Source organism: Etheostoma spectabile, unplaced genomic scaffold (assembly GCF_008692095.1).
Source record: "Etheostoma spectabile isolate EspeVRDwgs_2016 unplaced genomic scaffold, UIUC_Espe_1.0 scaffold00019166, whole genome shotgun sequence".
NCBI classification, from domain to species: Eukaryota; Metazoa; Chordata; class Actinopteri; order Perciformes; family Percidae; genus Etheostoma; species Etheostoma spectabile.
This window is the reverse complement of record NW_022604716.1, coordinates 35,468-50,587: the sequence shown is the minus strand read 5'-3', so window position 1 is coordinate 50,587 and position 15,120 is coordinate 35,468. Positions and strand designations below refer to the sequence as shown.

General features: G+C 38.1%; 1 protein-coding gene across 1 annotated transcript in view; it reads left to right on the top strand.

Annotated features, from left to right (window-relative positions):
• The first annotated feature begins 793 nt into the window (after positions 1-793).
• The window catches only part of LOC116683971 (uncharacterized), a 41,534-nt gene continuing 27,207 nt past the window's right edge, over positions 794-15,120 (top strand). Inside the window, 23 exon segments of the mRNA XM_032510022.1 lie at positions 794-898; positions 1,094-1,200; positions 1,286-1,415; positions 1,715-1,808; positions 1,956-2,023; positions 2,210-2,275; positions 3,233-3,295; positions 3,493-3,594; positions 3,713-3,778; positions 4,047-4,172; positions 4,326-4,388; positions 4,565-4,645; positions 5,152-5,223; positions 5,318-6,043; positions 6,098-6,881; positions 7,011-7,733; positions 7,791-8,485; positions 8,842-12,781; positions 12,784-12,816; positions 12,819-12,983; positions 12,986-13,672; positions 13,675-13,857; positions 13,860-14,255. Coding sequence (XP_032365913.1) covers positions 794-898; positions 1,094-1,200; positions 1,286-1,415; positions 1,715-1,808; positions 1,956-2,023; positions 2,210-2,275; positions 3,233-3,295; positions 3,493-3,594; positions 3,713-3,778; positions 4,047-4,172; positions 4,326-4,388; positions 4,565-4,645; positions 5,152-5,223; positions 5,318-6,043; positions 6,098-6,881; positions 7,011-7,733; positions 7,791-8,485; positions 8,842-12,781; positions 12,784-12,816; positions 12,819-12,983; positions 12,986-13,672; positions 13,675-13,857; positions 13,860-14,255 — 9,475 coding nt within the window.

The following is a 15,120-nucleotide window of genomic DNA, read 5'->3' as shown; positions in this document are numbered from 1 at the left end:
GGCATTAAAGTATTAAGTAATTGACTCAAATGTTGCTTAACTATGTGGTGTGATACTTCACACTTTATCTCTTAATGTTGTAAGTTATTCATGCTTTTTTCATGATGTATTTATAGAAAGTCATGCTGTGTTTATGACTATGAAGGTGCTTAGTGATAAATATAAACAATTAAACGATTTAATTTAATGTACCAACTAAAACAGTGGTTGTGTACCTTGAAAAGGCAAAGCCAGAGTGAGTTATATCTAATATATATATATATATGTGTGTTGTGTGTGTAGTTTCTGGTCGAAGAAGTACTTACCTTTTCATATAATCTATGGTCATAGGTAATATGATTTATATTTGGTTACCTACTTTGCTTCATTAACTTAATTACATATTCTATTTAATTTTAACGTCACTTTACACTGCCAGTAAAGTTGCATTTTAGTAAATCTTTTATTTGACGCCACTTAATTCCAGTGTACCTTGTGCTCATTGCCTGTTTGCCTGTTTTCTTGTGTGTTGTATTGTTTTGTTTAGCTTTTATTGAAGGAACTGCTGCCCTGTAACCAAGGAAATTTCCCGCTGTGGGATGAATAAAGTCTAATAATATATATATATTATCTATATATATATATAATATATATATATATATATATATATATATATATATATATATATATATATATATATATATTGCTTGTTGCATCAAATTTGAGTTCTGACATGATTTGGTGCATAGATGTTCAAATATTTTAGGGTAAACATGTCTTGTAATGTAATTAATAAATTGTCTCTACAACTTAGATGCCGCGTGGCAAGAATTACCGGCGCTCACTGGCAGCCCAATGGAGAATGGCAGAGCGGCGGACGGGGTCTTGGCAACCAGCGGGTTCCAATGCCAGTTTGCACGTATGTAGCCAAGCATTTTCATAATTATTTTTATTGATAAGTGTAAAGTGTATATCATTGTTGCACAATTGTAAACTAATTCTGTTAATTTTGTAGTTTTTTAGTATTAGGGTGTTAATTGTGTGCTTAAATAAGTTGTGTTGCTTGTTATATGTTTATGTTTCATTCACAATATTTGTGTTTGTTTGTAAATAGGCGGTGGTACAGGTTACGCCTAAAGTGCACGAATGGCCAAAATCTCCTTCACTGGGAGGCAGCCACAAGTTGGTCTCCAGCCGTGTCTCCAGACAAGAAGGACAGTTGTAGGAAATATAGTTTTGAAGAAAAGTTTACTCTGATGTAAAAGGATTATGATTTTAATTATAAAAATCTCTTCTGATGTTACAGTTTGTGCTACTTGTGGGAGACTCCCATTTGCGAAGCCTCGCAGATGGACTTTGTACTGATGCCAGAAGGAGGGCTCTCCTTCGGTGTCATGTCTACCCCAGGGGCTTGTGCGACTGAGTTGAAGACCGAGGTGATGAATGCTTCTCTCCCTCGGACACCCGACGCAGTCTTTCTCATAGCCCCTAGCAACAACTTAACATCCAGCAAAGACCATTGAAGAGGCCGGAGCAGACTTTGACTTGCTCCTGCGCAGTGTCTGCAGTCGCTGGTCTAAGGTAATCTTATTTTCTATTTTATTTGTTATCATTTTTATAGGTTTGGTAACATATTAGGCTGTATATGCTGTTGCCGATAATGTGATGAAAAATATTTTGAATTGGTATTAAAAAATTAACTGTTTTTTTAATGAACAACTACTGTTTGGTGTAGGTCTTTGTCTATGATTTCCCGCCCCGCTTGAACATCGATGGCGTTTGGCAGGATCACATGCGGCAAGAATTTCATCGTGTGGCAGCTCGTTTAGGTATGTTTAAAAATACTGTTTATATATCCTCAGGCAAATTGATTGGATAAATAAATAATTTCTATGAAGTTAATAGTTTTCCAAATTGCAGAAAGTGAAAATACAACTATGAATATTTTAATAAGTAATGTTTTTTGTCCCCCTAAGGTGTGAAGTACTTCTCAATTGCCGAGTACTTTCCTTTTGATAAGCTCGAACTTTGGAGCAGAGATGGCGTAAGTAGAATATATGTTATGATATACACTTGTTTGTAGTTGACATGCCACCGTCAGTTCATGGCAGAGACATATTGAGAGTAAAAGTTATAGTGTTTTCCACACAGACTATTTTGTGGCGGTGCACCACCTAGTCAACACCGGCTGCCACGCATTTGTTAATCAGTTTTTTATTGTTTTTTCCAGATCCATTTGAGCGACAGCAATGGAATGCCCATCTTTGTGGAGGTGTTGTCGCGTACTGCTATCCAGGTTAGCTTTTCATAGTATTGGAGAAAATACTAGTAATCATCAGTGTAATTTGTTCAGCTGGTTAAATTCCTATATGTAATGCAAATAACAGCTATATATGTACACTTGTATTTGAATGTGTTTTATTGTATATGCAAACACACTTTTAAACTCTTTAATAATTCAATATTAACAAAATGTTTTATCTTTATTAGCAACTTGCACACACCGCAGTCACGCGACAGGTATCACCACAGGTTCTTGGAGGCCGCCAAGATTCATTCCTAAAGTTGTGGTGAAGGAAGATGCCACTGGTCCACGTCAGCGCGTCGACCAGACCCTTCTGGGTGGACGCTTGTGGACAGGGTCGCAAGGTAATAGATGCACACTCCTGTAGGCTGAGACATTTTGAAAGAAGTGTATTACCTAAAGATTTACCGTTGTATCTATTTGTTTAATGCAAACTGTATATTTCATTACAGAGGCACCAATCTGGGGAACTTGAGCAGTCCTTTGGTGCATCTAAAAAGAGGATGCTTCCACAACAGGTTAGTTATTTATGTGTCTTGAAAAGCTAAACATGTAGCTTTTTCAACCTACTACATTATGCTATAATTTAAACAAATGCCATGTTTATTTATTTTATTTGTATACAAGACAAATTGTCAGCAATAGTGTTTTCTATTTTGTTTACAGGTTAGTTGAAGGAGTGTTCCATCCCGCTAACACCAGTCACGTTTAGCATTGCGATGTTGGATGCGATGGATAAAGTTGTTCCATCCAATTCCACCCCTGTAGAGAGCACAGTTCCACAAAGCTCAAAGGTAATTTACATGCTATATGTTGGTCGAGGCCTTGCTATAAACAGTCTCCGCTCCTGACGCCCTATAAATTATAAAAGATCAGACTGCTGATATTTTTCTAATGGAGCTACACCCCACAGTGGTTACAAAGTGTGTTTTGATTTTCTTACATTAGAAACCGAATGTGGAACGTCCTCGGAGGGCTGCTGCCTCCAAGACCTCACGGGGCAAGCAGAAGGTTTGTGTTTTATGCTATTAGTAACTAATTATAGTTTTGAGAGGTTGTTTCTTATTAAATATATAATCATACTCTGTCTTTGTAAGTTTTCTTGTCTTACTTGCAGTAATTATGTTGATAGCCTTGACAGACAGTAACAACTTTCTAGTTTTTCTTTTTCTTGTGTTCATGCAGTTCATTAATTATTGTTTTTCTAGGTTGGGTCCACTTTTGTGGACGTGTCTCCCACACACTTGGAGGTCACTGAGCTACGTCAACCAAACCCTCCACAGAGGACGCTTGTTGGACAGGGTCGCAAGGTAATAGATTGCACACTGTAAATGTTGGCCTGAAACATTTTAAAAGAAGTTGTATTACCTAAAGAATTTACCTTAGTATGTATTTGTTTAAAACAAACTATGTGATTTTTCATTACAGAGGCACCAGTCTGGGGAACTTGAGCAGTCCTTTGGTGCACCGGAAAAGAGGATGGTTCTGCAGCAGGTTTGTTTTGTGTTATGGTAAAAAGCACCAGACCTAAGGTAACTCTGGCTAGGAAGCACTGCGTAGTCAAGATGTATAGCAAAAAATTGTGATGACATCATACTTCTTCTTTTTCTTCTTGTCTTATGAACGTGCAGTTAAAACTAGTGCTCACAATATGGTGACGACAACATGTAAATGACCGGTAATATAAAGGGGGTGTATTTTTAAATAAAAAGTAAACGTGTAGTATTTTCAGCAATAGTGTTTTTGCATTTTTGTTTTACAGGTTATGTTGGAGTCTTCCATCCCGCTAACACCAGTCAACGTTAGCATTGCGATGTTGGATATGATGGATAAAGATGTTCCATCAAATTCCAGCCCTGTGCAGAGCACAGTTCCACAAAGCTCAAAGGTAATTTACATGCTCTGTTGGTTGAGGCTTTGTTATGAACTGTCTTTGCTCTTGATGCCCAATACTTTGTAAAAGATCAGACTACTGATATTTTTCTAAAGGAGCTACACCCCACAGTGGTTACAAAGTGTGTTTTGATTTTTCTTACATTAGAAACCAAATGTGGAACGTCCTCGGAGGGCTGCTGCCTCCAAGACAAACCGGTCCAAGCAGCAGGTTTGTTTTTAATGCTTTTTGTAACTGTTTGAATTGATTGTTCCTTTTTAAATTGGAATCATAACCCAATATTTTTTATGATGGATTATTTACTGTGTACAATTTGTTTTGATAGTGTTGACAGACAGCAACAACATTTTAGTTTTATTTGTTTTGTTCAATTTTTCTTTTTCTAGGTTGGTGCCGCTGTTGTGGAGGTGTCTTCCATCCTGACACCTACCAGTGCTGTTGAAGTGATAGTGCAGGAGGAGGAGGAGGTAAGAGTCTGGTGATTTGTTTGAAGTTCCACCATTTCACAATGTTTATTTTGTTATTAATAGAGAATGCACAACTATTTAACTGTTAATGCACTGTAAATTGAATTTTAAAACAACTACACATATGAGATCTCTATCAAACTTAACAATATATCTCAAAGTTCATTCACGATATCAGTAGACAAGATCCAGATTTGTACCCTACAGTTCAGTGTGGATCATTGTGGCTTTGATTAATGTTTGTACACACCGAAAAACATTTAATCATTATTAATTTCTTTTAATTTTTTTAACTTCATATTTATAATAGAGTAAAACAAACATAGTTTAGTTAGGTCACAAACATCTTCAATCAGAAGTTAGAAGCTTATACCTTAAATAAGCAACAGTCAAGACAGTATTTTTATTGTTTTATGTATTTTGCTTATTTTTATTTTAGAAAATAGTTTAAAAAATAAAATCTAAAGAAATATACATGATTTTGTTACTTTTTTTTATTCGTACAGGTAACACCGGTGGCTGTGTCGTCTGCAAAGGCTTCAACTTCCAGGGCTGCAGAAGTGGCTGCGCTGGACTCAGTAAGTGTACCACATACCGATTGATTGAGGATTATAATAAAGTTCTTTTGTGATGATGGAAGTTGATTGCTGCATGTGCTTTTCCTTATTGTAGGGTTTCCCTACACTGCACACTGGGTCCAAGAAAGGTAAGGGCAATGCTGAAAAAACCATCAAAGGTAAGAGTGATGTTGATCCTACTGCTTGCATGTGTTCAGAAAAGTTGCAATCCTCCGTTGTTGCTGGGACTAAAGTCAGGGCTGCATCATTTCCTTTAGATTATAATGCATTGATGGCATGTAGTGTTGCGGCTGTGATCAAACATGGAATTGCTCCTGTTTGTACATGGCAAAAGTTAGATGTTGATGACATACGTGCAGAAGGGATGAAGTTGAATGCTTACGTCACTAAAGAAAGCCAGGAAAGTGGTAAACATAAGGAAATGTGTAAATTGATTGAACAGCACTGTTTGTTTGGCAGGAGCTCTAAAGTACGTATTGGAAAGCCAGTGTACGGAGATTTTGGGTTGTTGGAAGATGAGACTGTGCTTTACGAAAAGCTACAAGAACATCTGTTGAGGGATGGAATGTGTCTGTTGAATCTCCAAGGTGCAGTTTGTGCAGTTATTCATCACGGAGATCTTTTTGTTGTAGTCGATTGTGGCACACGTGACGCGTCTGGTTTGGCAGCCACTTTTGGCACATCTGTGGCTGTTTTCAACACATGCCTCAATGACCTGATGCTTCACATCTTTAGTTTAAAGAACTCTTTGAAGGTGCAGTCGTTTGGCGTTAGTAGCATTTCTGTGACGGCGGGGAAAGTTGATCTTGACAGGCAGAATGTTGCGGTATTTACAGACAGTGATGCTGAGATAGAAGTTGCAGCTGAGCTTGAGGGTACTAGCTCTGTTGGGATTGAACATTACATAGGATCTGTCAGGGGATCATTCCATCAGGGAGACTCTCGGTTCCAATACGGAGGACTTCAGTGTATGGCTATAGGTTTGGTAGGCCTAGCAAAACATACAATTGACAGTGTGTTTTCATGGCAGTCGGACGACTTGGATGAAGTGGTAGTTTTAGGTGACAACTTGTACACCTCTTTGCGGGACAGCAACTTAATTACTGATGTGTCCAAAATGCTGTGTGTTCCAGATTTGCCCAAACAGTCCGTTATTGACGGGCACAAGTTTGAGTTTGAATATGGTGACTATGTCACTGGAGAGGTCGATGTTGTTGAGGGAGAGCTTATTGAGGCAGGTGTGTACACAACTTTAAGAAATGGGTTAGATAAAATATGCATGAAATATAACACATGCTTTCTGACATTGAATGGTAATACATGTGCAATCATTGGTCAGGATGGACAGTACGCTGTGGTTGACTCTCATGCACGCAGTATGACTGGGTTGATTGATGAGAAAGGGCAGAGTGTTGTTGTGTATTTTAGTTGCCTTGAACACGTATATGATCACATTTGCAAATTCGCAACTGTGTTTAGAAAAACTCAAAAGCTTTTTGAGATTGCTGGTGTCCGTGTTTCTCACAAAGGTTCTGTTCTTTCCTTGGGTCTGAGCGTGAATCTTGAATCAACAGTGAGTGGTGAGAGTGAGTTGGGTTGTGCTTTACCTCAAATGAGTACTCTTCAGCCAACACTTGGCTGCACCAAGAGTCAGAGAGGTTCAAAGCGGAAGAGTTCTTCTGGAACTTCTACATTTAAAAGCAGGGATGTTTCAGATGTGGTATTTACAGGTTTTGATGCAGATGTAGAATGTGTAGGTGATGTTGTGAGCACCACAAGTCATAGAGGTTCAAAGAGGAAGAGATCCTCAGGAACATTTACATCTAAGAAAATGAAAAGTAGTGATGTTTCAGAGGTAGTACATGTAGGTGATGATTCAGATGTAGAGTTTGTAGGTGAGGATGTGAGTAGCAAACTACAGTTTAATCCTCTTTGTAAGGAAGTTGCACAAGCTCTGTGCACACAGTTGAATGTAGAATCAGAGAAAGTTGATTTAGTATCTACAAATGTTGGTGAGTTAGGGCCTCCATGTAGTAATAACAAAATAGTCGGGGATGGAAGCTGTTTCTTTAGAGCAGTCAGTCAAGCTGTGAGTGGTACACAGAGTTATCACAAAGAAATTAGACGTTCTGTGGTGAAGCAGTTGGAAAGAAATAGTTTGTTATATGAGGGAATGTTGAGAACTGAGTATTCATCAATGGCAGAATACCTCAGCATTTCTAAAATGCACTTAGTTCGCAGTTGGGCGACAGAAATTGAGATTCAAGCAGCAGCAGATTGTTTAGGAGTAAATATATTCACATATTGTAATGGACGCTGGCTTGAATACAGTTGCAAGAATAGGCAGTTGTCAAATCAGGGAGTGTATTTGGAAAATTGCAATGGTAACCATTATGAGACAGTAGTTTGTGTTAAACAACCCCAAAATCAGAGTTGTTATGGCTATTGCAAAGTAGTGACTCCTTGTTCTAGGGTGTACAATTTTAGAACACAAAGTAGAAAGCAGAAAAGTGTTTGTTTAAATAGTATGAATTCAGTTGCCAGTTGTGTAGTTGAGCCTGTTGAAGATGTCATAGACCGGGAGCATAGTATATTGTCTGGAATGGACACAGATTGTGTGGAAAGGTCTAGGGATGTGAGTAATGTGGCATTAGAATTTAATCCTTTGTCTACTAAAGTTGCAAAAACATTGTGCAGTAAGTATAATGTGGATTTTGTAAAGCAGGATGTGCAAGGGCCAACAGTGTCTGGTTCTTTGGGTAATGTATGTAAGACAGTTAAAGTTGTAGAGAACGGCAGTAGTTTCTTTGGAGCAGTAGCTCAAGTGATCAGTGGTTCCCCAAAGAGTCATAAAAAGATAAGACTTGCTGTAGTTAAGTATATGAAAAGTCACAGTGAACAACACGTGCAGTTAGTTGGAACAGGATATGCTTCGATATCAGAGTATATTGAACAGTCGCGGATGATGTATGTTGCCACTTTTGCCACAGACGTAGAATTCCAGGCAACAGCAAATGCTTTTGGGGTGGACATTTTCATATACAGTGGTGACAGATGGCTTACATACAGCTGTAAGGGAGCGATATTTTCAAATCAAGGCATTTACTTAAAACGCAATGAGCTAAATTATTTTGAGTCAGTGGTTTGTGTCCAGCATGTTGATGAGCAGAGATGTTATGAGTTGTGTAAAGTGGGTAATTCATCCAAGACTAGGTACATGTGTACAAGGAATTCAGAAAAACAGCAGCAGAGTACTGCAAGTGTTTGTAGTACAGATAGTTATTGTTTTTCCAAGTATTTGAAAAGGAAAAAGCGTTTCCAATCTAATATGCAATATCAAGGAAACATTAAGGAAATAAAATCACAGAAATACAGGGATAATCTGTTATTTAGGCAGAAAGTTAAGCAGAAAGCTAAGGAAAAAAGTTCACAGAATACAGGGATAATCTGTTATTTAGGCAGAAAGTTATGGAAAAAAGTTCACAGAAATACAGGGATAATCTGTTATTTAGGCAGAAAGTTATGGAAAAAAGTTCACAGAAATACAGGGATATCTGTTATTTAGGCAGAAAGTTATGGAAAAAGTTCACAGAAATACAGGGATAATCTGTTATTTAGGCAGAAAGTATGGAAAAAAGTTCACAGAAATACAGGGATAATCTGTTATTTAGGCAGAAAGTTAAGAAAATGAGTTTAAGTAAGTATCATGGTAGTATTGAGCATAAGAAGCGTGTTACAGCAGGTAACAAATTGAGGATGCAACAAAAGAAAGAAATGGCAGGGCAATTTGATTATGTTATGGAGCAGTTTTTGGATAAAGTAAAAGATGGGCCAGATTTTGTGTGTTGTGTTTGTCATAGACTGTTGTTTAAACATCAAGTCTTGAACTGTAAAAGCAGTGATTACAAGATGAAGGAAGGTATAGCGTTAATTGTAGATAAATGTATTTCTCAAGATTATTTACACACATGTAGTAAAGATTGTGTACTGCCGTGCCAGTGGTTGGATACGCCTAGAGGTCAGCTGTGGATTTGTTACACATGTCATTATAAGATAAATAGAGGTGAAGTGCCACCTGAATGTGCACAGAACAACTTGGCAGTTCATCCTGTTCCTAAAGAACTCGAGTGTTTGAATAGTTTAGAGGGACATTTGATTGCGTTACACATTCCATTTATGAAGATGTTGGCATTACCTAAAGGTGGGCAAAACGGGATCCACGGGCCAATCACATGCGTTCCAGCAAATATTGTACAAACTAGTAACTTGCTGCCCCTGTCTAACATGGAAGGATCTTTGTTGCCGGTGAAGTTAAAACGCAAGTTAACCTATAAAGGACATTATGAATATCAATATGTTGATACTATGCGCATTAGGCAGGCTTTGCGTTGTTTAAAAGAGACAAATGTGCATTATAAAGATGTAGTGTTTAATGAAGCTTGGTTAAACAAGTTTTGTAGGGAAGCAGATGCTTTAAACAAAAACAGTGAGTCTAATGTAGAAAGGGAAGAACCATCTGACGGTGGGGAAGATGAACTTCTACATGATAGACAGCAACATTGTATGTTTCAGGACACGTGTCTCATGCCTGTTGATATTGGTCAGGAAGCGTTGGATCAATATTTTGATGATATATTGAATTTGGCTCCAGCAGAAGGAAATACTCCTGTGAAATTGTTGACTGATCATACCAATGAAGCCAAATGCTTCCCAGTGTTGTTCCCAAACGGGTGCTCTACATACCATGATAGTAGACAGCATCGTTTGACAAGGTCGCGTTATTTTAACAACAGGATTTTACATGCTGATGGTAGATTTGCAAAAAATGTTGAGTTTATCTTTTTTGGTCTGTACAGTTATGAGCTTGAACAAATTGTGTCAAATGTGTCTATAGCTTTACGGAAAGGAAAATCAGGTGGTAGATCTCAAAAAGTTATTGATGTTTTGAACAATGAGGAATCTTTAAAGAAGTTGTTGGAGTTTGATGATGGCTACCGTTTCCTTAAACCTATTAGAGGTACCCCAGCTTTTTGGCAGGGAGCACAGCGGGACCTGTTGGCTTGCGTTCGTCAGCTCGGTGTCCCGACATGGTTTTGTTCATTTTCTTCTGCTGATATGCGGTGGAAAAGTCTTCTTAATAGTATTTTGAAACAGGAAGGAAGAACGCAGACAGTTGAGGATTTAGAATGGGCAGACCGATGTGAGCTTTTACGTTGTAATCCTGTCACTGCAGCAAGAATGTTTGATTTTCGCTGGCATTGTTTTTTGAGGGAAGTGCTGATGTCTCCATCACATCCCATTGGCAAAATAAAGGACTACTTTTATAGGGTGGAATTCCAGCAGCGTGGTTCACCACATGTCCATTGTCTATTTTGGATTGAGAATGCTCCTGTAATTGATAAAAACACAGATGAAGAGGTAATTCAGTTTATAGATCGGTATGTCACATGTGAATTACCGTCACAAGATGAGCCCTTAAAGGACATTGTGACATCTGTGCAACAGCATTCAAAGCGACACTCAAAAACTTGTAAAAAGAATAAAACGGTTTGTCGTTTCAATTTCCCCAGGCCAGCGTCCACTCGAACATTTATATGTCGTAGCATCGTTGAAGACGAGAGCAAAAACATGTGTACATGTACGGTTGATGCAGCTCAAGGGATGGCAGATTGTGCATGCAAGAAACAGGGGCAGGAACAACCTCCAAAAATGGAAAAAGAGAAAGCGTCAAAGATTTTGACAGCAATTAAGGATGCTCTATCAGATGAGCATGCTAGCTATGATAGTGTGGAAGAGTTGTTTAGGCATTTAGGTATAAATCAAACGGTTTTTGAAGCTGCATATAATCGTTTTGGTAGGAAAACACATGTCGTGTTGAAAAGGCAGGTTAATGAGGTGTGGATTAATCAATATAGCAAACTACTGTTAAAATGCTGGAATGCAAATATGGACATCCAATTTGTTGATAATGTGTATAAATGTGCAGTTTATATCATTTCTTATATGTCAAAGGATGAAAAAGATGTGGGACTATTCTTGCTCAATGCACTTCGGGAAGCAGCTAAGGAAGGAAATTTAAGTGCAAAAGAGGCATTGAAAAATTTAGGTAGTGTGTATTTACACAACAGAGATGTGTGTGCTCAAGAGGCTGTGTATAGGTTAACAAATATGCATCTGAAGGAATGTTCAAGGAAAGTTGTGTTTGTGCCAGTAGGGGATAATGTGGTGAAAATGAGTTTGCCTTTAAGTGTGTTAAAACAAAAGGCATCATCACAAGATCTTAGCACAGAAGACATGTGGATGACTAGTTCTGTGGATAGGTATAAGAAGAGGCCAAAAGATGCTTGTTTTAATGACATGTGTATGGCAACGTTTGCATCGGAGTACCGTGTTCTGTCTAAAAACGAAAGGTCCGTTAACAGGATAAAACTTGAAAATGATTGTGGTTTTATTATGAAAAGAACGCGTACACAACCTGCAGTTATTCGTTACGTGCGCTTTTCTGAGACAAAGAGCCCAGAGTTGTTTTATCAGAGTATTCTGCAATTGTTTCTGCCATATCGGGAAGATGTGCAGTTAAAACCCAGAGGTTTTGAGAAGTATGAAGAGTTTTACAGTAGTGGTCGTGTGATATTAGGGGATGGATTGTTACATTTGGTCAAGTCTGTTGTTAATTTAAATAGAAGCAAATTTGAAATAAATGCAGATGAGTTGGACGATATCCAAAATGCAGTTGATAGGGATGGTGTTGGAGAAGATGCCTGGTGTGAGCTGTGCCCAGAGCAAGAATTGGAACGTTTAGAGTGTAAACAGCTGATTGAGGATAAAATTCAGATGTTGGATGAAGAGATAGAAAATATTCCGGATTTAGGAGTGAGTAGGGATCAAGTTGCACATTTGGAAAAGAAAAATAACATCCTGTGCAGAAGTGATGGTCTGGCGTTACTTCGATCTCTGAATGAGACACAGATGTGTATTTTTTATCAGATTAGACAGTGGTGTTTAGATAAGGTAATGGGGAAAAAGCCAGACCCATTACGTGTTTTCATTACAGGTGGTGCAGGGACAGGAAAGAGCCATTTAATAAAGGCTATCCAGTATGAGGCAATGAGGTTGTTGTCGACAGTGTGTCGTCACCCGGACGATACTTGTGTTGTGTTAACTGCGCCAACAGGCATAGCTGCATACAATTTACATGCAGCTACTATCCATAACACGTTTTGCATTGGGAAAGATGTACGCTTACCGTACACGCCTTTGGGTGAAGAAAAGGTTAATTCCTTACGTGCTAAATATAGTAGCTTGCAGATGTTGATAATTGACGAAATCTCCATGGTTGATCATAAGATATTGGCTTATATCCATGGTAGGTTACGACAGATTAAACAAACTGATTCCCCTTTTGGGAATGTTAGTGTAGTTGCTGTTGGGGATTTTTTCCAGTTGCCTCCAGTGAGAGGGAAACCCCTGTATGTTGGTGATGTAGGTGTGGATTTGTGGTCTAGCCTGTTTAGCGTTGTTGAGTTGAAAACAATCGTTCGGCAGAAAGATATTGTGTTTCAGAGTTGTTGAACAGAGTGAGAACTCGTTCAAAGGGGAACCGATGCTAGACGGCGACATTAAGATATTGAAACGTTGTGAGACTGGTGAAGTTAGCTCAGCTTTACACATATTTCCTACAAATAAACAAGTAAATGAGCACAATATTAATCAACTACTTAAGACTTGTCCTGAATATGTTGCGATAAATGCTCAAGATTTGTTAATAGTAAGAAAACAGGCAAGCTTGAGTTAATGAAGGGGCATCATGCAAAAGCATACAATACGTGTTTGGCTGAAACACTGCTTTTAGGCAAAGATGCCCGTGTTATGTTGTGTAAAAATGTAGATGTAATGGATGGTCTGGTTAATGGTGTGTGCGGCACAGTAACGCATATAGTTTATCCCAAAGACGATAAAAAGTTTCCTCAAACTGTGTACATCAAATTTGATGATGATCATATTGGTGCACAGAGGAGGAAACGCTGTGCAAATGCTTCAGCAGTTGTAATGGGATCTACAAGTATTGAAGCAGACGAGGACAGGGTTACTAATAAAGGTGGATTGCGCCGGCAATTTCCTCTGAAACTTGCTTGGGCCTGTACAGTACACAAGGTACAAGGACTTACTGTTGATAAAGCTGTAGTGTCCCTTGAAAAAGTATTTTCTGCGGGACAGGCATATGTGGCATTAAGTCGTGTCAGATGTTTGTCAGGGTTGGTGATTCAGGATTTTGAAGAGAAAGCCATATACTGCAACGAGAACATTAAAGATGCAATTCAGAGTATGCCTCCGTTCTTGGTTGATAATGTTACCGGGCACAATTTCAATACGCATACTTTTACTGTGTTTTTGATGAATGTGCAGAGTTTGGCACGGCATGTAGCAGATTTAGCATTATGTACACAGCATTTCAGCTTAACTGTATTGCTGTAACAGAAACATGGCTGCCTGCTGCTGACTCATTAGAAAATGTAAAGATTGACGGATACAGTTTCCATAGCCGGCCACGAAGTCTGTCATATAGTAGTAGTAACCCAGTGTTAATTGAATTGCAAAGCCAGCAACATGGTGGAGTTGGCATGTATAGTGCAGACAATTGGCCTGTGACATTGTCCAAGTAGCAGATATGAATTTGGAGTGTTTGGTGTACAAATTTGCTAGTTGCGATATTGTATTAGCAGTCATTTATCGTCCACCGTCCTATCCATTGTCTTTGTTCAAACAGCATTTAGGTAAGTTACTTGATTGGCTAGATCCACTAAGTAACACAGTTGCTGTCATGGGAGATTTCAATGATGACATTTTGAAATCATCAACAATCTGCCATTTGTTGACAAACAAAGGGTTTGTTCAACATGTTAAACAACCAACAACCGAGAAAGGCACGTTAATTGATCATGTGTATGTAAAAACAACACAGTACGATGTTGAAACTGTAGTGTGGCCAACTTATTTCAGCGATCATGAGGGGGTTGTATGTTCTTTTAACTGTATAGGTTTTGAAAAGAAATAGTTTCAGACTTGTAACAGTTGAGGTTTTAAGTTGTATATGAGCTTTATTTGCAAGAGAGGTGGGACATGTTTATATTCAGCATATCCTGTTGTGGCTATATCTGGTTTGATAACTTAAATTGTGTTATATGCAAATTTCATTTAGGAGGTATTATGTTCTTTAAAGGGGTGTACTCAAATATAAAAAATAAACAGATTGCCTTTACACAGCTATCACATAGCTTTTTAAAATATGTTAAATACCCACGTTTTTTCCAATCACATGAAGTAACAGGCACATGGGCGTTCAAAAGAGCAGAAGGTCAGATTAAAACAGAGGGAGTTGGGACATAAATCTGTACTCACAAAGCAATGACCCCAATTTAATTTTAAATTGCAGGTATGTTTGCTGCTATATTATTGCTCTGAATGTTGAGTACAGCCCCTTTTTATTCTTTATTATTTTATTACTATTTTACATTAAAAAAAATTGAATAGAATTTTTTTCTTTTTATTGCATGATAAAAATAGTTTTACTGCATGATAACAAAGGTTTCTTTTACTGCATTACAACAGCATGTTCAAAACATTAACAAACACTTAGCTCATATTTAGCACTTATGTAATTAAGTAGATTGTCTTCAGAACCAAATATAGTACAATTATGCCCTAATATTAAATGCTGCTACTCATATGCTGTTGCTAATGCAGGTTTTGCTTTACCTTCCATGTAGCGTCAAAAAAGCAAAAGGCACTGGTAATGGTACTCCTGGTTTACTGGGATGGGGTTCGATTCCCTGCGGTGTCCTGCTGATTGTTTGGCATTTACATGAAAGCACCTATCACTTTTAGTAAATTAACTCG